Source organism: Dendronephthya gigantea, unplaced genomic scaffold (genome assembly GCF_004324835.1).
Source record: "Dendronephthya gigantea isolate DGI-Jeju-01 unplaced genomic scaffold, DenGig_1.0 000001F, whole genome shotgun sequence".
In the NCBI taxonomy this organism is placed as follows: Eukaryota; Metazoa; Cnidaria; class Anthozoa; order Malacalcyonacea; family Nephtheidae; genus Dendronephthya; species Dendronephthya gigantea.
This window is the reverse complement of record NW_021163011.1, coordinates 4,842,296-4,865,814: the sequence shown is the minus strand read 5'-3', so window position 1 is coordinate 4,865,814 and position 23,519 is coordinate 4,842,296. Positions and strand designations below refer to the sequence as shown.

Below are 23,519 nucleotides of genomic sequence, written 5' to 3'. Positions count from 1 at the left end.
ATAAAAGATGCGAAAATAGATTATAATTGTTATAGCCTATGAGCTTTAACACGCTGCAATTTACGACTATATTGCAGTCTCCTATCTTTTTCTCAAGTGTTAGGCATAGCCTTGCAGTCATTAATAAAGCATGAAATTAGAAATAAAAACGCATCGCGGGTAGCTTTTTTTATGTCTGAGAGACTAAAGCAACATACATACAATTAAAAATTCAACTGATGACCCCTAACTGTTTTCAAGTGTTTCGCAATTTCTTCGACGAAAACAATTAAATCCAGTTATACTCTTGTAAGCTATTATACATATTAGTGTAAGCTCTTAAAACCTGTATGACCTTAACGGCGTAACTACAGTACAGGCATAGACTTACAGTACAGGCATAGACTTTGTACTGGCACAATTCTATGCATATATATATCACCATTCAAGTTACGTTTTAAGATTAAATTCGGATTTTTCATATTAAATAAAATTTGCTGGGGAAAATATGCTCGTGTATAAATATATAGAACAGCTGTTTTATTAAGAAAGCACTAACAGAAAACAACTGCATGATAACAGTATGGGAGAACGAGCTCTTCGTAAGCGCGAGGTTACACGTAACAATTTTCAACATCAACTCGCACCGCCCAAAAAGCAAAAATTTGAACAATAATGTGTGGAATTAATTTCAATTTAAAAAACTCGTCATTTTGAAAGTTGTTTCGTGTAACATTATACCGTAAAATACCTGTTAGTTCTTCGCCTAATGGAACAGCATTAACTATTATATATACATGCAGGGTGAGTAAAAAAAACTTCTACCTATTAACTTTATTCAAATGCAAATATATGCAGCATAGCTGCGGTTGCTGCTGTTATCTGAAAGACGTTGCCTCAGTGATTAATCTAAAACTTAAATCTTGCTCCCATTGTGAGGTAAAATGCATTCTAATCGTGCGACTGATAAATAAAACAATAGTCAATAACGGTCCTGTTCGACACATATGGATAGCAAAAAACAAAATATATACTGAGTTCCAAATCATTCCTGTCTTATATTTATTTATCCGTGTCAATTATAACATATTTACTATTTTAGATAAACTATAGTATGACAGTTTACCATTACAAATATTGCGTTTTTATTAAAAACAGATTCATACTATAGGTGCCATAAGAGAGGTTACAGCCGTGTCTACGTGTGCATGCTGGTATACATATTCATGATCGTCATCCGAAAAGACCGAATTCTCCAGAAACGATGTGTACCTCAACCTCTCTGATGGCTGGAAGCTTATAAAGTATATACTGCATTTTTCTTAAATCACATTATTATGACAAAATGGTCTCTGTATACTGAATTGTTCGTGTCCATATAACAATCGCTGTTTTCCAGCAAAGGTTTTCCTTGCTTTCCCCAATGCCTTCATAACAGGTCTGGACTATATATATAGTGAACGAGACCTGAAGTGATTGTATAGGAACGTAATACTTCTGTTCATGTGGATTTTAAGCCTTACTTGTTGCTTGCATGATGGAACCCTTGTCGAACAGTATAAAACAGGGTTTTTTATGGGAGTAAAAAAAAGGCACGGCTCAAATTATTTGCCTATAGCTGGAGCTAAAATAGTCTCATGAAAGCTATAGGCCTAAAAGCCGCGGATAATTGCGAATTGATTATTCGTATAATATCTTTAAATAATAATAATATACTACCTTGTGCCGCGGTTTTATCACAACCGCCGCAGCCTTTTTCCCATAATTACGTTAATATATTATGCTACCGGCTGGCCATGTGATATCAGGATAGATATCTCACGATTATAGTAAGAAAATAATCCCCACAAGTTACAGAAGATGTTTATGAAGATCAAGTGACGCGTAGTTGGTGCGCCCAGCGTGGTGATTTATGGTCAAATATGAACTCAGTATGATTTGAACCATGCTCACCACTCCTCACTTCAGCTTTAGTTGAACTGCTTGGTATTTCAACCTTCCGTTCCACATCATCTGAATACGGCGATTCAAGCACCGATAAAACGTATTGCACCTGGGAATGATAACAGTGCAATTGCTAAGGCAAAATTGAATCATGTTGGGGGGTGAATATTAAAAAATAGTCATTGGTATGCATGGCACCGACGATGGCACCGTGATGGAACCAGCCCAGATATAAGGAGCCAGCACTCGTTATTAATAAGTTTACAATGTTTAATTTGTCCCGATGCTCCATAAATTATTTTTTTCCCACGCACTCGTAAATATGCGACTGTGCGGTTTATTTCAGTCATTTTTATCTTTGAGAAAAAAAAAATTAAATTCAAATATCGACAGGCGTTTCACTCAAGCACCTGAAAACATCAGTATTTAGGGTCGTGAGAGAAAACCTTCATATAACAGATACACATTCAAGGTTCAAGTGAACTAATGTATTTTACTTACGAGACTGTAGTCACCATTCTCAGCGGCTTTTATAGCATTTTCAGCGATGTAGTTTCTTAATACGAATCTAGTAGCAGTAATTTTGAATTGATGAACACAGCCATGAATGATGCCAAATAACAAAAAAACATAATCGTATGAACGAAGGGAATTGGGGATTCTCGCAATTAGCATAAATCGCGTGCATGTTATATGTCTTCAGGGGGGAGGTTGAGGTTTAGGTTTAGTTTTGGCTTTAGATCTAAGCAATAGGTTTAAAATATAAAAATATACATATCCAAACGCGATATTGTGGAAATATCTATACACTGTAATTTTTGCTACAAAAATATGTCTTATAATCTGCCAAACTCACCGAGGATTGTTCGTATTCATGATGTCGACTCTGGCATTATGGATCTATACAATTATTAAAATATAAAATAGAACCGTGATCCAAACGAAAATCCAAATCAAATAACCAGACTATTTGATAGCTTTATCTTACCAAATGTTTTTCCTGCGTTTCTTGTTCAAAATCTGCTTCAATTCGCTTCCTATAGGAACAAAAATATCATTATAATAAATATCTTGCTAAATTTTTACTATGTAACTGGCTATAAAGAAAGCATGAAACAACTCTCGACATTTCGACCAAAGGATCTTAGGTCGGTTTTCCACTAGCGATATTTTTCGAGTGAATCGACATTTTACTTTTGTTTCAGAGCTCTCAACTGCAACCATCTGGAACAAATTGCTCAAATACAAAGGAATAAAGTCGCTTCGCGCGAAAAATATCGCTAGTGGAAAACCGGCTTTAGTCGGAATATCAGAGGCGATATAGGCCATTAATACGTAGGTCGAAACACGAGAAGTGAAGTCTATTCAGGGAAATGTTATACCGTATTTAATGCCAAGTGAATCGAAGGGAAACAATCATGCAGTCTCAATATAAATCACTTAGACTTTATACCTATACTTCTTAATCCACGAAATCCATGATTCCCTGTCTTTCAAACGTTTTTCGTCCGGGGGTACTTCCTATATTAACATCGATCATTAATAGAGTTTGAGCACCGTCCACATTCATTGTCTTTATGGCGATGCCGAAGACTGAGGTTGATAACGGCAAACTGGAGGATTGATAATTCTTTGTATTGTGCAAAACTGTGTAAAATTGGTTTCAATAATTGCTTTGTTATATTCATTTAAAATCATAATAATCATTGTAGTGGCGGCTAGTGCGGTACAAACGCATACAACTGCTTTTTATATTTCCTCGTTTATTTTGCTGATTTGAATAGAAAAACGTATGTTCTGTTAGCTGCCGAGTTTATATGAAAGTTTTACACTCGGCTGTTGGCTGAACAAAACCAAGAATCTTTTCGATAAATCAACATCGTGGCCCAATTTTTAAACACCATTTTGTGCTTCCACTCTCAAGTTTCTAAAAAGTGGGATTTAAACCTGGATAAATCTTATAGAACATTAAAATAAACCTTGAAAAATAAGCAATATAAAGATATTTCAACATATAGATGCCAAATTATTTTATGCTGAATTAAGGCGCTTGGTAAATTGAGCGACAGTCAGTCCCAGAATAATTTTAAAGCAGGAATGTGCTTTCTTGAGGAAATTAAGTGAATATGTAAAAATAAATACTCGAAGTTTTTTTGCTCTCTCCATTTTCTCTTTTTCAGTTCGGACCCAGGGATTTTGTTCCAACTGCGCAGCCAGAGCGGGGTTACTGCTCATCATCAGCAGTAACATTTGAAGCTGTCTAAGAATTAAGACAGACACTATTTTAAAAAAAGAAACCTGGCAGCATGGTAGCTACCTGCTGGATTTTTGCAGTTTGTACATGCAAAACATCAAATTTAAACAAAAATATAACACAGCTTACCCAGATACCGCTTGTTCTCTTGGAAGATCAGATGGATCTAGACACTGAGAAAGGATGTACTCTAAAACTTCTCCATTATTTCTATAACAAACAATATAAAAAATAAATTCAACATAAATTCAACGGTGCAATATTCTATCTGCCATGCAAAATTCAGAGATTTTAAATTTGTCCGTCGTATGTTTGTGGCACGCGTCTTTCATGACTTTATTCAAACCAAGAGTGACACGCGCGTAGAACCATGCAATGAAGAAAGTTTTTTACTTGCTTTTCAAAATCGGGTGAATCTTGGACTTTGATACGCGATAAACATCTGAAGACATTAGTAAAGTCAGCTCCTGGAATGGATTAAAACCAAAAATACTCAATGTCAAAATAATTAACATATACATCACGTGATGTAGCCGCAAGTGATTTGGAGAAGGAAGCATTCGGGGGGGGGGGGGGGGAGGGAGCAGTGTATCTAATAAAATTTCAAATGTCAGGATGTTGGAGATTTGACTGCAAATTAGAAACTAGTCTCTTACGTTAATTTTCGTGTTTCCTTAACTAATGGAGAGGAATCAATTTGGACCATCAAATTTACCTTGTATGTATAACCTTGTAAATAACCACGTTTGTTGCAGAATTCAGATTAACAATTAACAGGTTTTTTACCTGTTTCTTCCATCGTTCGCAAAAGTTCTTCAACTAACGTTCTAAAATATTAAAAAAAAACTCAAGAAAACGCCACAATAAGTGAATAAACTGTATTCTCCATTTTTTTTAGTACAATGCTCTAAAGCCAAAGCAGACCCACCTATCACTTGGTAGAGCTTTATGTATTATTCCAAGCTAAATTGAATAGTAAAACACGCACTCAATAATACATAAAAAGCGAATACAAGAATGCATTATTTACACTCCATCGGCATGATTGATTGATTCACCTGGTATTAGATATAATTAATATATACGGTAACTTTTTTGTGAAACATGAAACTTGATGCAGGGTCTCGAGCGAGATTCAAACTCCAACTTCATCTTGGATAATCAAGTCATTATTGGTAACGAGACTCATCACGGTGTGTATAGGACATTATAAGAGCAAATCGATAGACTAATAAAGCAATATATTACGAGACTCTACTCGTGCAAGCATTTAAACATTTGCTACTGCAGATGATTGTCATATAAGCCCTACCTTTTTACGCATTTTACTGAGATAATGGTTCATATATTCCAGGTCGTATCTAAAGCAAAGAAACGCGACGTCAAAGGATTGAGATTAAATAAGATAGAAAACAGGCATGACCAGCAGAAATTCTAGATTTACAACGTGAAAAAAGCAGCTACATACATCTCTTCCAGTAATGCTCGAGATTTTGCAAGAGGTAACACATCAGCTAATGCTTCAGCTAGTTTTATCAAATTCCATTTGCAAATTTCCGGCTGAGCCTTATAACTGTACCTGGCCGTGTCATCTGGAAATAGAGGAGAATTAGTGAAGAAGAGTATTAAAAATTACTATAACTATTAAAGACGAGTATTAAAAAACTCAAATATTTAAATCAAATTTCGTTTATCTTCTGGCGGGCAGGCGCAAGAAAAAACTACAAAGTACCCACCGGAGGCATTGCATACAAAATCTGGATTAAAGTGATCCATAAAACCAAATGGTCCATAATCAATGGTTAGGCCAAGTATGCTCATATTGTCTGTATTGAGAACGCTGCATTTCAAATAAAAAAGCAATGATTGGACAAAGAAGATGCTTTATCCTTTTTTCACAATATTCAATATACAGACTCAGAGTTAAAATTCGCGTTACATAGGATAGGGACACAGTTTGGACAAAAGTTACGGCGGGCTTAAAATGTAACTTTGCCGGGAGAAGAATTACAATGGAACGTGCTACACGTAAGAATATCTAAAATAGAAACTTCTTTGAAAACGTGACAGGTCAGTGATGTGTAATAGTTCGCAATAACGTCAATTTATGGTACATTAGAATACTGATATCCCGATAAGTAGAAATAGAAAATAAGTTAATAGAATAACTAAATGGGATAAGTCTATCAGTATCTGCCAGAAAATGTTTTAAAAAGCGCCAAAATGTTGTACCAACCCATGGCAAAATCCAACACATTGCCAGTCTGCCACTAGTCGAGCTGTTCTTGAAATAACTTCCTTGTAGAAGGCAAGATAACGATCTTCAGAATTATCACCGTGTTCTTCATGGACCTAAATTTCAATTGTAAAGTCAAAGACACATTTCAAGCCTGAGAAAAGATGAAAAAAAGATCGGCATATATTTGATGAAGACACACACCTGTGGATAAAAGGTTTTGATGACATATTCAAGCAATTGAATTAGTATATCTTTTTTTCCAGCGCTGGGTCCACGTCTGCCCGTCATTAAATCAAGGTTCTTGACAATTTCAAATGAACCAAACCTACAAATGCATATTCATGCTTTATTATTCTATTATTTTGGCCAAAAATGATTTCCTTCCTTACATTTGACAAATATATCTTAAATATATCTTATTTATGATAGGAGAGGAAATAATTTAGTCCAACTCACAAGAATCAAAAGAAAACCTCAGCAACTGATGCACTTAGGTCATATTCATCAGTCATTTCAAGATTAGGTGACATAGAACTGATATAACACAAAAGAATTGTACTACCTGATAAAGGTTGGAGCTATTCTCAGGACAATGCTTGACTTTTCATAAATGGGATTACCATCATAAAATATATCCCTGACAACTTTGGTGTCGGATGTGATACAGCAACCAGCTAGAGACAAGAGAGACACTTAAAATCTATTTGTACTAGCTATAAAGTATAAAAGTAATAAAACCAAGTTATAAAAGCATTATAATTAATTCTGGAAAGAATCCTAACACACTGACATAAAGATAGGACCACTAGCTGTACTGCATGCAGCAGACTAGACTTTTTAATTATCATTCTTTCCAAGTTTTCACCAATGTCTGACAAGAAACAAAACACAGTGCTCACACTAGTTAATAATAATTTTAAAATTACCACGTGTTGTTGGAATTCCAAGATGATGCATTGCCTATAAAGAATAAAATACAGAGAAATATGAATATATAAAAATATACTGTAAGAGAAACAGGTACTTGAATGCACAAAGTGTCAAAATATTCCACCTTTTCAGGATAATTAGTGTTACAACTTTTATTCCATCTTAGATTTATGAATATATATCTTAATTACCATCTATCAAGTGATTGCATGTCTACATAGTAATTAAGATGTTATCAAGTGATTGCATGTCTACATAGTAATTAAGATGTTATCAAGTGATTGCATGTCTACATAGTAATTAAGATGTTATCAAGTGATTGCATGTCTACATAGTAATTAAGATATCATTACCTCACTGCATAAAAACTCTCTTATGCTAGATCTCAAAACTTTTCTGCCATCAGCACTCCTGGAAAATGGTGTTTTTCCAGCACCTTTAAGTTGTATTTCCCATCTTTCACTATTGGAATTTATAACCTCACCTAAGTATCTAAATAGGTATAAAAACATGTTCTAATGCAAATTGCATGATTTGGCCAGGATTCACAAATTATGCAATTAAGTTTGCATAATTAAGTTTGAACCAGGAAGGTAACATAACCTAAAGAGCTTCGTATACATTCGCATCACATAAAATATTGAGAAATAGATTCAAGGAAAATTAATAATATATGTGGAGGAAATGAGCCTTGAGTTTTGCCATTAAGGACCTGAGTTACATTTTTAGCAATGACACCCTTGTTTTCCTAACCTGATTGACTCAGTTGTCACCCAGTACATACATCATCACATTATTCATGTTTAAATAAGTATATATGCATTTGATGATGTGCATTTACCTATTTTTAGTTTTAGAAGATTGGGGTGAGATGTGGCCTGGCCTAGGATCCCCACGGTCCCTATAGCTAGTACCGCTACACCATTGCCAATTAGATTCCAAAGAAATCATTCATGTGCGAAATACATCTCCAGTTTTTATCACTTTAAGTATAATTGCATTAATGAAATGATACATACATTGCCGCACCATCTCCTAACTGTCCAGCAAAACTTCCAAACTGGTGACCACAATAGCAATGTGCAGCAGTCTGTGAACCAGGAAGTTTTTTATTACCACTAAAATATTCTGGAAATTCTTTTCTCTTAGCTTGTTCTTGATTCAGACCAAGCAGGTTCATTGCACTTTCTGAATGCACTACCAGCTCAGGGTCTTTCACTGCTGTGGGTTCCACAAGAGAGAAACAAGCGTTGGGCACTTGACGAACGAAATTTTCTTTCACTGGATCGATCGGTAAAGACCGCAAGGCCAGGTTATCAAAATTCAATGTCTCCAATGTCGTCATGTTTCTCTTTTCTGAAATGAATTCGCTTTGGTACCTTCCAACAAATTGAACAAAAGATACAGTTGCGGACGTGTTTCTGCCAAAAGATAAATCTTGAATTATATTAGTTAATTTCTGTGGTTTAAAATGTCTTGCCGACCCACGTAACAAAGTCAACATGAGGCATTTTTTGCAGTGCAGAACCTCGATAAAGCAGTGGTCAGAATTTATTTCATGGCTCTTTACTATTTCGCCATATTTGAAATTTTATAAAAGATTTACATTTGTATGGGCATGCGCAGTAGGATCTGTGGTAAAGAGTGAGGATGCGAAGGTCAACCAGTGAAGTGAAGGTGGTAATCAACGTACGACAAATACCATCAGCAAAGATGTAAAATATCTTCCTCCTTCGTAGAGGTTATACAAGGAAGGGGAGGCTAACCGTTCAGAAGGACAACTGATTTTACAACTGTGGAAGTAAGAGGTTTATCATGGGGGAATGAGAAAAACTCTGGAAACGAGATTGAGAGAGAACGAGATTAGAAAACCTTTGGCTTTGCACTGCAGCCCAAAAATCCTGCAGCACGCCGTCTATTATAAGTACAGTGTAGATTGTATGAATGGATAAAACTTAACCAGTCTGACTAAAATAATTTAGATGATGACAATAACAACATACAGCATACGTTATTTATCAGTGGTTTAACTTCCGAAAATAAAGTACATAAAATAAACCTAATTTTTTCATAACTGAATATCTGTATCTAAATATGTACACTAGAGCTATATTTTATATGAATATAGCAGCAGATGTCACAACTTAATTAAGTCAAATAGTTTTTGTAGTTACAAGTGTATTTAGATAAGTTACAAGTTATATATCCATTTATAAAGACTTTTTAGAAAGTCACTTGCATATGTTATGATTATGCAGCATAACAATTTCAATTAAACAGTTCCGATTATGTGATATAAGCTATAGTTATGTTTACTGCCCTTTCATGCAATTTTCTTTGCTAAAACTACGGTTGACATGCATTATCAGAAGCATATAACATTAACATAAACATCATTCGACCGTAGTGAGAAGCCAACAGGGAGGTCATTCTTTTCCCAAGGATACTGGAATAAATTCTCAAATATCATCTCAAATTTCAACGTAACGCTTTCTTTGCCACTCTATTGTGACCAACTTCGTGTCAAAGTGCTTAAACCATAAATGACTTTCTTTCTGACGGGTTCATTTTACAATCGCTGCTGCATGATGATTATCGAACCAAGTCAAAATTTAGGAGTCCGAATCAGAGTCGGATTCGTTAACTGGCGCAGCTGATTCGAATTTCGGTATTGTGCTGCTAGACATTCCACTTGGTTTTAGATGTTCCTTCACGTTCACGGACTCTGGGAACCGTTGATGGTACCGTTTTAAAGTAAGGAATTTTACAGTGACTAAACGACCTGGCAAAAAAGTATTCGTAATAAATTAAACAGAAGTTGAATGGCTAAATCATTGGTTTTCTATGCACATCCATATCTCTCGTGTACTGCTGAACTGCTAAAATAAACGTTTCTCGACGTTTCTACGACGATCAATTGTGGAAAGCACATGTTTTGTATAAGGGTGAAAAATGGACCAATAGGAAATGCATATTAGTATATATTGATTAAGAATGTTATACTTAGAAATTCTGAAATTTTGAAATTTGTGAAAGGATTATTTTATGTGTTCAAATGGATTGCTTTCATGAAGGAATGTAATTCTACTAAGTTTTGAACCATTTCGAGGTATTTTGAACCGAATTTTGAAATTTCGAAAAACTGACAAAAAATTTGAAAATTAGTACTGGAAATCTACTCAGTTCATTGTTAATTTGTTCTGCAGAAGAAAAACTTCGTCTATTTTAAGAGCATTCTCTGTTAACTCAAAAATGGATAAAGCTCGAATGAATATTTCGGTTTAACTCACAAACATGTCGACCCACGGTACCTACCATCAAACCAACAGCCATGTATAGCACGAAAGGCGGCTCCAGATGAACGGTGGTCAGCACACTTTACATAAACACAACCCTAAAAATTAGAATAGATATCAGCTAAATGCGTCATATGTCGGGAAATATGATTTATAAAACACGTTATAAGATCCTTGTTATAAGAGTTTCTATTTTATGACTGATAGTATGAATATTTAAAACATAAATGTAGGAATAGGCAAGGGCATCTGGTTTTAAGTACTGAAGAGATCCTACTTATTGACTAAGCCGATTGCGTTATTACAAAATTTCCACTTCTATTTGGAATTTCCTTCCCACTCTGTGTTGCAACTAAAGAGGTAAGCAGATTGTATGACAAATTGGAGCAGTTCTTTCTCGTCACGTACCTCATTGGACGCTTTATCGACTGATATATGCACGATTGCTGCTTCTTTTTCAGTACATTTCTCCAGTATAGCATCTTGAATAAATACATGCCATTCATCCTGAGTTTCCCTAGTGACGGTCAATAACAGTTCATTCAACATCACATATGCATGAGCACGACGAAAATATAGATTATAAGACATTAGTTTACACGCTAATAACTTACATGACTGGTTCGAACATATTTCTTATCTTTAAACATGGTGTTGGACTAATCAAAGGGGGATTTACAGCCGTTGTGAAGTTTTCAAACGCTAGAAAGGAATATAAAAAATTATAATTTAGAGCTTGTTAAAGCTCTAAACAAAAAACAAACTTGGCGACGGCTGAATACCTCTTCCCGTCCATACTTTTCCTTGTTTCGCATTCGAACCCTTCAAAGAAGAGAACTCTTTTAAATAACATTCAAAGGAAGATAAAAAATAAAGCGTGTCATATCATGTGTACGCAATAAAAAACTTGAAGGCATGGTATTTACCGATGGTGACGAGGGACTACCAGGGGTAGTGTGGTGTAACAAACGCCAAACTTCAAAATCTTCTCCAGAGATACGTTGACTTTCTACGCGAACACGTGACTCCTGTGCACTAAGAAACTTCACTGCATCATCCCAGGCGGATCTCATGGACTCTCTGTAAAGTATTGTCATATTCAATAGGAGTACGTACATATTCATGCACAGGGTGCCGAGAGAAATTGTCCTATGGCCCTATTCCCTATGATGTCATGATTTTAAATATATGCGCCAGTCTCTAAACGGTCGCTTACACCTATCCAACATTTTCTAAGCAGCCTTGCCTAATTTTAGGTCCCCTCTTGTGTTAGGGGCCGAGGTAAGATGATTCCCTCCTCTAAGTGGCCCTGTTCATGCAAGTTTGTGGCTGGGTATAGGTTACCGGAAAACTCACAGGAAAACAACCTTTTTTAACCTTCCCATCTACTTTCAAGGATGTATATTAACTACACAGTATTTAAAAGCAGTTATCTTGTCAATTCATAAATTCACACACCTTTCAGATGGCTTGATCAACATATCTCGAACATGAGGGATGGCCAAGTATGGACTCAATTCCTTATTTCGTTGACACTCATTATGATGATTCTTCAAAACCTCTGAACACACAATAGAGGTCAGGTAAGCTACATCTGGTTTTTTGAGAGATATTTTTAAAGCAATCGCACTGTACCTAAGATTTTATCAACAAGCTCAAACATCTGTCGAGTTCGGCGTTCGCGTAACATCCAACGATACTTCACGACGAAGTAGATACAGAGACAGCAGATAATAGCTGAGGGAGAAAAATATGATTTCAAGAACAGGAAGGTTAAATTTAAACTATACCAAAAACGGCAATTTTTTCAGCGATAGAAAAATCAACTAACTGGTGGATATCGCTATCCGGCCTTCGTACAACCGGTCCTACTAGTCCTCAGGCATTGCTAGTTATTGTAAAATGCTGTCGGTGTGAAATCGTTAATTATTAAGATGAGGATATATAATCCCTTCGCCCTTTTTGATATACATTGCTTACCTCCACATAAGATAAGCAATTGATAGAAGACCCTTGAGAACGCTTCTTTTATTCTGCACGTCAGAGGTTTTAAAGCCATTGGTACGAGAGAATGGAAATGAGTTCCGTTTGTCACCATTGTTCCATTTATATAAAAACACCTGCACAAAACGGATTAGAAAAATGAAATACCATTTTTGAAGAACAACTGGAAACTGGAGGCAAGTTAATCTTAAGGTTCTGGGTTGGATTATAAAAAACTAAAAAATGGCAAACATTTTGTAATATATTTCTTCACTTAGAATGAAAGCGTGTTGTGCCTGTGACTGGTTCATCTGGAAGAATTATGGAATTGGCTCCTGATCGTGCAAAGGTAGTGGAGGTAGAGTCAAATCTGAGCCTTGCTATCATATAATTAAAGCTTATTGAAACTCTTTCATTTGCCATAATGAGTTACTAACAAAAGGTAAACTTTGCCTGATTAAACAGGTATTATGTAACAAGGACTTACATTGGGTTACCAACTTGAATTATTTGTTCAGTAATGCTGTTAAATATTCTGTTGGAGTTAAAATTCTCCTTTCCCTGTAAAACCTGTAATTCAACACTCTTTTACAATAAATATGACAAAAAGGACTTGTTTGTCCATTCTCTTGCAACTATGCAATCACCTAGAGACTAAATAAATTACCATAGGGAATATGATGTGCATAGATTTATTGATTTGAGAAATATGGTTGGTTCAAGAATGAGAAATAACAATACAAGTTGATTCAACAACATGTAGCCAAGTGCAAAAATGTGAAGCTTCCTTGATAACATGAACTATTTTACTTTTAAATGAGAACATGCACACCAACCTCTTGTTCATGTACCCATTCTTTCAGCTCTTCTTTTGTCATCCCACCACCCTTAGTTGAATAACCACATTTAACAAGACCTAAACAAAAAATTGACTTAAAAAACTAGCATCGCATCTCCAATTAGAATGCAGCATTTGCCATGAATATGCACAGAACAGACTTTACACATCTTTAAATCTTATAGCACTTTTTTCAAAATATTTCTATCCACTTCCACTTTTAGTAGGCACACAATAGCTATTAGATGAATAAAAATTTGAAAGTTATGCTTATGTTACAAAGGTTATGCTTTATAGCATATAATATATGAATTATGTAAATTATTGCCGAACTTCAGTATATTTTTAAGAATTACCACACCTTCCATAGTACCAAGGTCATATTGGAGTTTTCTAACAAGTCTTTCTATGATTCTTTCTTCTGTCAGGCATTTTCCATCCTACAATATTTTATAAATACCATTTTAGAAATAAAGTTAGTAGAATATTTCCTACAGTTGACACTGTCAAATTCTGGATGATAAATGTTTGTGGTTGCATGGTTTAGTTATATCCCTAATATCAACATGCAAGGTGCAAATATTAAAAATAATTTCTTATAAGGCACTCACAACAGCAATATGTAGTTTAATTATTCAATTACAACCTGCAGCTGAATACTTTATTTACACACCTCATTCCCATCAGAAGCAGTTCCACAAATCTTCAGCTCTACAAAATACAGTTACTGTATAATTTCTACAAATTCTACATTTTCATTTTGCTTATGGCACCATGTATGACCTGCATACTCCCTAATGTATAATGCATAAGTATATTGCACTTTGATCTTACAGTTTTAGAATAGTATAGAAATAGAGCCTATAGTTTTACCCATGTTATAACCATGGAACCCTGCATTCCTATTGTTCACTCAGAGGTTGATTGTTTCATAGGCAATTATCATAACTCTGGATTGACCCAAATATAGCTGCACCTTTTGTAGATAATTTTTAAGTTGAAAACAACATGTTCACATGTGCATATTCTAATTAGCCTTATTAGCAATGGGAAAACGTTCCAATCAGATCTAGAACTGACTAACAGTTGATAACAAAACTTACGGTCATTATTTGTCCCGTGCCATAACTGTGTAGACAAAATCTGCCAATAAAAAACCAAAATAAATACAACCACGAGTATAATAACCAAAACCCAAATCGGTGGAACTCTTTGTCTGTCGGTCTCATCTTCAACTTCCAAATCATATGTAATTTTTGCTGGTGGTGTAGGTGTATTAGCATGGTGCCTACTATCTTCCATGCTTTTTCTCAAGAAAAGATTCCTTAATCCAACATAGGAAGGCAATTTTCCACGCTTCGACTGTAAAGCGTACGAGTTGACTCCAGGTGCTCCATCATTGTCCGTCATATCTTCGTCATGTGTAGGTCTTTCCTTTGGGCTTGAAGTGCTGTTATAAGGACGTCTTCGAACAGGTCGTTCTTCATTTTGTATTGGCACAGGCGAGGGCCGCGAGGCAGTCGATTTTCTTGGACTTGTCTTAAATTCGCCGGGCAAGCGTCTTTGCCTCGTCCCTACAGGCGCCTTATCTGACTCATCTTCATCACTTGAAAAGCCTATTAGCTTTCTTCCCGGGGCCGGAGTTGGGTCAACAGATCGTCGCCTCGGCGAAGCACGTCGCGGAGATGGTTTCGGTGAGTAGTTTCTGGATGGCAATTTAGTACTGCCCGATGAATGTTCACGCTCAGACAACTTTTTATTTAATTTTCGTATATACAGATTTTTGGTTGTAGCAGTTAAAGGCCCGCATGAGATACCATTTTCTTTTAATTTTGCCCGCAATTCACGATCAGAAATATCTTCGCTCACGGCCGCCATGTTGTCACTTGGTGCGGTGCACGCTTTTGAGACGTTCCGTGTCGCACCCCTCCTGGCAAAGTGAAGGTGCCTTTGTTGTTTCGTATTTCCATGTGTGTTTTTTTCTGTTTGGCCATGCCCGGCATGGTACCTTTTTTTTGTGAACAAACAAGTTCAAAAATGGAAATTTGAAAGGTTCACTCTTTTGTGACATCCTTGATCCCTTTAAGAAAAGGCACTGACACCGACTAGGCTAGAAGGTAGTCTAACCTGTTATTAGCGAATATTCTGGTATCTTCCATCGTATTCGTTAATATTCAAGGCCTCTGGCAACTAGGGGTAGGCGGTCCTGCCGGTATTTTCTTAAATTACTTGGCCAGTCAACCAGTGGCTACACAAACGCAAAACGTATCGAGACAAGACCCATTGCAGTTCAATATGGAGCAATCGAAACTCACTATCTCTAGTGTGAACCATATATAGTATATATAAGCGCCCTAGTGTGGAGCAAGGGCATGCGCTTTTGTATGCATGTTATCTTTCGCATGAATACGCACAAACGAATAAATGTAATTGTAATTTTATTAAAATATTCAGGAAACCCGCCCTTAAACAACTAATAATTTCACCACATTTATGCAGGAAAAGCAACAAACTAGCTGACCTGACTGTGCGAAAAAAGACTGGGATAGGAAGGACTTTTTAATATTTTTGTGAATGTCTTTTTATTATCTAACTAGTTTTAATAATAGAAAAATCAATTATATTCCTATATAAAAAATATGCAGAGAAATTTAGATATTAATCATAACTTTGAGAGAAAATAAAATAATCACGAAATAATGTTATCGAAAAATGGCTTTGTATTAGACTAATGTCCCACGTCCCAGTCTTGTTTCTAGTTTTCGACCTGGAATTGTTTCAAAATTCATTAAATACAGTATATACATGTCCCACTGTACACAGTATCTTGAATTGAAACGAGAGACATGGTATGAGAACAGTAGTACCAGTAGTAATACGTACTATAAAACATGACGTAAACCCGAATCAAAGCAAGTTTACGGTTTATGTAACCACCGAACTATCTGGTAATGGTCTAGCCACTACACATTACACATGCTTCCTTGTTTTGCAACGAACACGCAATTGCCTCCTCGTTTTGCTTAACTTGTTCTTCAGATGTCTTAGTTTTAAGGGCTTCTTGATCAACGGTGAATTGAATGGCTTGGGCAGCGGGTTTCGAACGAAGGTAGTACATGCCAGTCTTTAAACCCTAGAAGATAAGAATATACGGTTTTAGGAATATCGACAAGCAACTCATTGCTCTAAAGTGATATGTGCAACATCGATCATTGCTCTATTGTGTACTCACTTTCTTCCAGCCATAAAAGTGCATGCTGGTCAATTTTCCGTAGTTAATATCACCCATGTGAACATTAAACGACTGGCTTTGATCTATATAAGCTCCTCGGTCAGCTGCCATGTCTATCAATCGTTTCTGGGAAATTTCCCACACTGTCTTGTAGAGTCGCTTTAGGTCATCAGGAATCCCGTCGATGTCCTACACATCCAAGATATGAGACATGTTTAGTGTAGTAATTCCATGTCATGAATACAACCAGTCTTATATAAACGCGCCCCAGCGCTGACCCAACCCTGAAGGATTAGATTAATTAAGGATACATTCGTATCTAATTATCACATACGTAACAATCGGTTTGCATACCTGAACCGAACCACCACTGGCAATTAGTTGATTCTTTAATCGATCATTCCACAGACCACGATCAACAAGATCCTTCAACAGATGATTATTGACAACCTGAATAAAGGAAAAATAAAAATTGACAGACTGAATTTTGTTCAGGTGAAAATAACCGGAAAGACGAATTTTCCACATGCGCAAATTTGTTGCCTGGCTTCTGTATCCCATACAAGATTCTATATTATTTTATTATTTGTTCTTCAAACTGTTAACCAGTTTCAACTAACCTGAAATTCACCTGACAAAACTCGTCTTGTGTAGATGTTGCTTGTGTATGGTTCGAATGACTCATTATTTCCGAGAATTTGGGCAGTTGATGCTGTCGGCATTGGAGCAAGCAGTAGACTATTCCGAACACCGTGCCTACAAAATATAACACAGTTCTAGAGTATATTTTTTAAAATTAGAAAAGACTGAATGTGAGTGCTGAATGAGATGAGCCTCTTTAATATGGGAGCAGATCAACCTCATCAGGAAATTAACCTTTACTGCCTTAATGATTTTATATATGGGTACTAAGTACTAAGAGTGACAATTTTTTATACCACATATTTATATACAATAAATATTACTTGAAAATTCTTCAAGGTTCTACCACATAATATCATAGATACATCACCTGGCAATTTTCTCCTTGAGTTCTGCCCAGTTCCATCTGTTTGTTGGTGACACATCCCACAAGTCATATTGCAAAAGCTATGACACAAATAATTTTTTATTAAGTGTGGGTTATTTATACCATCTTCTCTGACTTTTTTCAACTGATAAATATCATCTTACATTATGAAATACCGTACACAAACACTTACCCCTTGACTAATTGGTGAACCCTCATAAGTAGAATATGGGCCATCTTTCTCAGCAAGTTCACATGATGCCTTTGGTGAGAGTAATTAAGTTCATAAAGTTAAAAATAAGTTTTATATTACCATTACAGTGCATGTAGAGTTTCTTATCCCATGTGAAAGTCAATCTTGTGGCAGTGAAACAAAGTAATCTATGACAAACATGCATATGTATAGAGAAATATCTCATTCTTACTGTCAAGGCTGCGAAATAAATTGTTTCAAATATTTCAATGTTAAGCTGCCGTGCTTCATCGCTTTCAAAGGGAAATCTCATGAGAATAAAGGCATCAGCTAACCCCTGTAAAGATAAAAGAGCTAGGGTTTATTAAATTTCATAGAATTTGAGTTATCTAGGGGCTGCAATATACCACATATATGAAAACAGATGTTCTGTGCAACAATTTGTATTGATTAAAATATTCTCATTCAGTGTAATTAATCTCCCTTCCATTTCTCTTCTTTGGAGAAGAACTAGGGTGGAAATAAATGTTTCTTTTCCATTACCTGAACTCCAATACCAATTGGTCTATGTCTCATGTTAGAGTTTCTTGCCTAAAACAAATTATGTATTAAATTATGAATTTTATTTCATCACTTAATGATAAAAAAATTAATTCAATTGACTTTTCAATAATGTAGTTTAATATAGAAACTAACCTCAGGAACAGGATAATAGTTGATATCAATTATTTTATTCAAATTTTTTGTCACCACCTAGAAATAGACAGCATGTATATTTACCATTACAATTCTAACAACAGAATTTTTGATAATTAACAGATAAAAAGAACCAATCAAATTATTTTGAAACCAATCATTTTAGTTAAGTTTCAACCTTTGTGACTTCGAAGAGCTTCTGAAAATCATACTGAGGTGGATTTTTCTCTGTCTTTACAAACTGCTTGAGAGATATTGATGCCAAGTTGCATACAGCTACCTAAAATAAGATTGGTTTCAAGGCTTTAATAGCGCAAAATAGGCCAAAATAAAGCTTTTGTAGCAATTTCTATCGAAATAAAAGAAGTGAGAATGCCAGTTCAAATGAAAGACAAATAAAGAAACGTTGGTCAATATAAGGGTATTTAAGCATTTGTAATAACATTATTTGTTGCAAATGGTGATGCATGCTGATATACCACTTAGACAGGGAGATGAATGGTTAAATTAAAATATATTTGAGACCAATAAACAGTCTCGTATTGCAATTAGTGATGTGACAATATTCTCAATCTCACCTCATCTGGACTGGTATATTCTACAATCTCAGTACAAAGGTTACTACACTTGATTGTACCAAGGTTCTAAAAAAAGGCCAAAATCAGAATAGTTCTGTGGGAAACAGGTATGTAGATCAAGGTATAAACATGGCACTTTGACAGCACTGTACCTTTTGATTACTTTTTCGGTTACATGCATCTTTGTACAACATATAGGGTGTTCCCGTTTCAATTTGAGAATCCAGAATTGCAAACCACAGCTTTTGTGCCTTGATTTTCTTCCTATAACGACCTTCTCTTTCATATCTAAAACAAACAGTCAATGGAAATATAAAAACAACTGTCAGTGGGAAGGGACCTTAGACTCGATCAATGTGATTAAGAGATTATCAGGTTAAAGTAGGTATTCAATCATAACCCCCCAATACACATTGTACTACCATAAAGATAACTAATTTTCATAAAAATACAAGCCTGTCTAAAACTTATTTGAAAAATCGGAAGATCTTACTTCATGTAAAGTTCTTTAAATTCATCTCCATATACATCATGTAATCCAGGGCATTCGTCTGGACACATTAAGCACCAATCCCCATCCTCTTGAACACGTACCATGAACAGATCAGGAATCCACAAAGCAAAAAACAAGTCTCTGGCACGCTAAAGAAAGAAATATTTCATATTGAATCCAATTCAATTATAACTTTCACCAATACTGACCCCCTTAAAATAACCTCTATACCCAATGCAAACAAACTCAATTATTAGGCAAAATAGTCATCACATAATACACAAACCTGTTCTTCTTTCCCTGTATTTTTCCTAAGATCAAGGAACTCATAAATATCAGCATGCCATGGCTCAAGATAGATTGCAAATGCACCAGGTCGTTTGTTGCCCCCTTGATCAACATATCTTGCTGTAGCATTGAACACCCTCAACATTGGAATTATTCCATTTGATAAACCATTTGTCTAAATGTTATAAGTGCAAAGAAAAGTAATGAGCATCAGATGCCTACAACATAATAATCTAGGGAGTAACATAAAATAATCTATGGTATATCTCAATGTTAGTATTACACAACTATAGATATTGAAAACAGAGGTTTTTTGGAGGACAAAATTATTTGAATCATCGTTGTTTTACATGTCAAGTTGGAAATTAATTAATGTATTTCTAATATTTCATAGCACAATGATTATATATATATATATTTACCCCAGCAATGTAACTTCCAGTTGCCCTAATACAATGAACATTCAAACCTATCCCACCAGCACTTTTAGAGATAAGCGCACATCTTGTTAAAGTGTCATAAATTCCTTCAATGCTATCATCTTTCATTGCAAGTAAAAAGCAGCTTGATAATTGAGGACGGTTGGTACCAGAATTAAACAAAGTTGGTGATGCATGAGTGAACCATCTATCAGACATTAGGTTGTAGGTTTGAATGGCCAACTCTATATCTTCACCATGGATACCAATTGACACTCTCATTAACATATGCTGAGGTCGTTCCCAAACCTTGCCATTCAGTTTTAACAGGTATGATCGTTCTAATGTCTGCATTGAAATAACAAATGATGAATAAATATGGATTGAAATGAATTGTAGGGGAAACATTTTCTTAAAGAAATGACATTGCTTTTATAACATATTGCCTCATATTTAATTACCTTGAATCCAAAGTAAGTATAGTTAAAGTCTCTATCATAAATAATTGCAGAGTTCAGAACCTGTAAAAAAATTATTTTAATAACCATGATTACTAAAGAATATAGAAAAGGAGTTAATATTTAAAATCACTGTAAACACATGCATGAATAATTTTATATGTTTCACACCATTAATTCTATTCACTTACATCTTCATGTTTTTTAATGATGTCGAAAGTTTCTTTTGAGATTAGAGGCGAATGTCTTCTATTCCTGGGATTCACATGCTCATACAAATCCTTCATAACCGCTAAGTGGCAAATTAGTACAAACAACATCACTACTGTGGACTCAAAACTATATTCTATTTAGAGCTTTTCATTTGCATTACAATTTAAACACTATTTTGGAGGGAGTCAATATACCATCAGATAATTACCACTAAATGTCTTGGTAGTTTCTTTATGCAAATTGGACACAGCAATCCTAGCAGCTAGTGTACCATAATCTGGGTGTTTGGTAGTCATTGCTGCTGCTGTTTCAGCAGCGAGAGTATCGAGTTCAGCAGTTGTCACCCCACTGTATACACCAGAGACAACTTTCATTGTAATATCAACCTACAATTTATGAATAATCCCTTACAGTTTCATGAATCATGATATACAAATACAAGCAGAGGCATAATAATGGTCATTCCAATATTAACCTGCACAGGTTAGGCAAACCTTTGGACATGGTTGTTATAAGGCACAAAAATATGCAATATGCCCACTTAGTGTCCAGTTTAAGAAAGGCCACTAATCTTTCGAAAGTATTTATAAGGGAGAGGGGGTAGAAATAACAAGAGTTGGCCGGTAGGAGTATTTACATTTGCAAAAGCTCATCATCTGACCACATGCAATACAGTCTAATTCAGCATATTTTACCAGAACAGAATAAAACTATACAAAAATCGAAAATTATATTTTAATATTCTTGATTTTGTCACTTTGGAGTTCTATAAATTAAGGTTTGGCTTCTTATATTGGCGTCCAATTGGTAACCTATTATAACACGCCATAGAACTATTAATATGGCGCCAAAGCCAAAACCTATTGTAGGAATAAATGTTGGTAATATAATCGAGAAAATGTGAAATAGACGAGTTGTTTGAAATAATATAAGCTTGTGTTGTCGTATACATTCAAACAGGAAAAACCTTAAAGGAAAAACGACGTTATTTAGCAGTTTGGCCGACTGCCATTTCATATGATTTTGGCGCCAACCTTGATGCTCGACATTCATATTTTGTCCTCTTACCGGGTCAACGTAGTCTTCCTTCAGTCCGTAGCATAGCTTACTAATTCTCGACGTTATTTTATCAAACATCACCTTCTCCTTTCGTCCATCTGCAGTACAAACGACAGTTGTGATACATGAAATAAAAATGTGGCTGCGAACGCGCAAATTTTTTCTCAGGGGCATATCGCGAGCTGGTATGAGATTGCGAACTTACCTCGCTTGATAACAAACATTTTGCTATTAACTTCTGCTGACATTTGAACGCTAAGACACAAGAATTGTTAAAATATACCGATAAAGCAGGAATACAAAAAGCTAAACCTTCCCCTGGGAAATGACAACTTCTGACTGAAGAGGCGCATACGACGTTTAGAGCATGTCGATTACAAGTGATTGTTAAAAAATCGCGCCAAATATTAGCCAATCATACTGTTCAGTATTCATAGCATCATATTTCATTTCCATATACAGGGGGGTCGCCTTGTTTCCAATGAATAATTTGCATTAATTCGCTACAATACAAATAGAAATTTGTGTTTTTGACGCGAAATAGCTGCGAGGCTGTAGAGGAAATATCTGATTTCATTTAGCTCATGCTTTCATCACCGCTTCGTTTTGACGATACTACCATTGGCATCTCGTAAAGGCGGATTTCCATTAATCCATTCAGTGCAAAATGTCGCGCGATCATTTTTTTCGATCGCTTTCTTTTGAAATGGTGTTCATTCAAGTTCATCTAATGGGGATTAGTTCCACTTGACTGTTTGCATTTCAAAAGAAAGAGATCGCAAAAAGTCGATCGCGCGACACTTTGCACTGAATCGGAATCCGCCTTATTAAACGCCTATGGCTCAGTCTCCCACACTAGTCTCAGCATGTTTAATTCTTTAACGCCAGTGTTCTGGGAATCCAACGCAGAAGCCAAAACTCGCGTTTTTAATCGTTTGGCCCTAGACATGACACTGTTTTTTAAGTCAAGCGAAAAGAAGGGAAACCGGAGTGCCCGGGGAAAAACCCTCCAAAGGGTAACCCGAATTTCAGGTTACCAACCGGCGGTCTGAATTTGGTATTTTTATTAAAAAATCGTTTGCAATGGCAGTTCAGGTTTTATTTATAATTGACTGGTCATAGATATTATAAATAACACAGTGTTATTTGTTAGTTATAATTTCTATGGTTTTAAGTTCCGCTCATCCGAACCTCATGAGTCCCAGGAAATGCATAATGCATTAATGTTATGCATTTCTTGAGCTTCGTCCATTGCATGCACTCCATATGCCTTGCATGCATTCCATAGAATTCTTGAATCCTGGTGGTGGTCTAACGTGCTAAGCGCGCATATCGTTGCAAAACAGCAGGCTGTTAAAAATTTAATTAAACTGCGCTTTGTCCGATAACTCGACAAGGGCAACAAAAATTATTTTACT

General features: G+C 35.6%; 3 protein-coding genes across 3 annotated transcripts; all 3 read right to left on the bottom strand.

Moving 5' to 3' along the window:
• Nucleotides 1-1,017: 1,017 nt before the first annotated feature.
• On the bottom strand, nt 1,018-8,957 carry LOC114524149 (protein adenylyltransferase SelO, mitochondrial-like). The gene is made up of 19 exons (XM_028545282.1): nt 8,366-8,957; nt 7,700-7,838; nt 7,343-7,376; nt 6,979-7,090; nt 6,618-6,741; nt 6,414-6,529; nt 5,914-6,017; nt 5,646-5,769; nt 5,490-5,538; nt 5,106-5,140; nt 4,964-5,004; nt 4,575-4,644; nt 4,307-4,387; nt 4,066-4,183; nt 3,377-3,444; nt 2,912-2,960; nt 2,780-2,823; nt 2,425-2,491; nt 1,018-2,032 (listed from the first exon to the last, which is right to left on the bottom strand). Exons 1-19 carry the CDS (start codon nt 8,848-8,850, stop codon nt 1,853-1,855), a joined length of 2,040 nt encoding a protein of 679 aa, XP_028401083.1. The 5' UTR covers nt 8,851-8,957; the 3' UTR covers nt 1,018-1,852.
• A 390-nt stretch (nt 8,958-9,347) lies between these two features.
• LOC114524144 (inner nuclear membrane protein Man1-like) lies at nt 9,348-15,387 on the bottom strand. Its single transcript, XM_028545268.1, has 14 exons — nt 14,567-15,387; nt 14,137-14,174; nt 13,825-13,903; nt 13,462-13,541; nt 13,113-13,195; nt 12,623-12,762; nt 12,278-12,379; nt 12,101-12,203; nt 11,569-11,722; nt 11,425-11,464; nt 11,257-11,344; nt 11,051-11,159; nt 10,662-10,740; nt 9,348-10,128 (listed from the first exon to the last, which is right to left on the bottom strand). The coding sequence occupies exons 1-14, from the start codon at nt 15,339-15,341 to the stop codon at nt 9,959-9,961; spliced, it is 2,040 nt and encodes a 679-aa protein (XP_028401069.1). The 5' UTR covers nt 15,342-15,387; the 3' UTR covers nt 9,348-9,958.
• Nucleotides 15,388-16,088: 701 nt separating this feature from the next.
• LOC114527415 (ribonucleoside-diphosphate reductase large subunit-like) lies at nt 16,089-22,466 on the bottom strand. The gene is made up of 20 exons (XM_028549046.1): nt 22,307-22,466; nt 22,111-22,199; nt 21,251-21,428; nt 21,021-21,121; nt 20,833-20,892; nt 20,375-20,719; nt 19,951-20,127; nt 19,665-19,813; nt 19,324-19,459; nt 19,172-19,237; nt 18,772-18,873; nt 18,594-18,650; nt 18,441-18,488; nt 18,130-18,234; nt 17,898-17,966; nt 17,708-17,784; nt 17,316-17,451; nt 17,050-17,145; nt 16,696-16,884; nt 16,089-16,596 (listed from the first exon to the last, which is right to left on the bottom strand). Exons 1-20 carry the CDS (start codon nt 22,347-22,349, stop codon nt 16,420-16,422), a joined length of 2,400 nt encoding a protein of 799 aa, XP_028404847.1. The 5' UTR covers nt 22,350-22,466; the 3' UTR covers nt 16,089-16,419.
• Between the last annotated feature and the right edge of the window lie 1,053 nt (nt 22,467-23,519).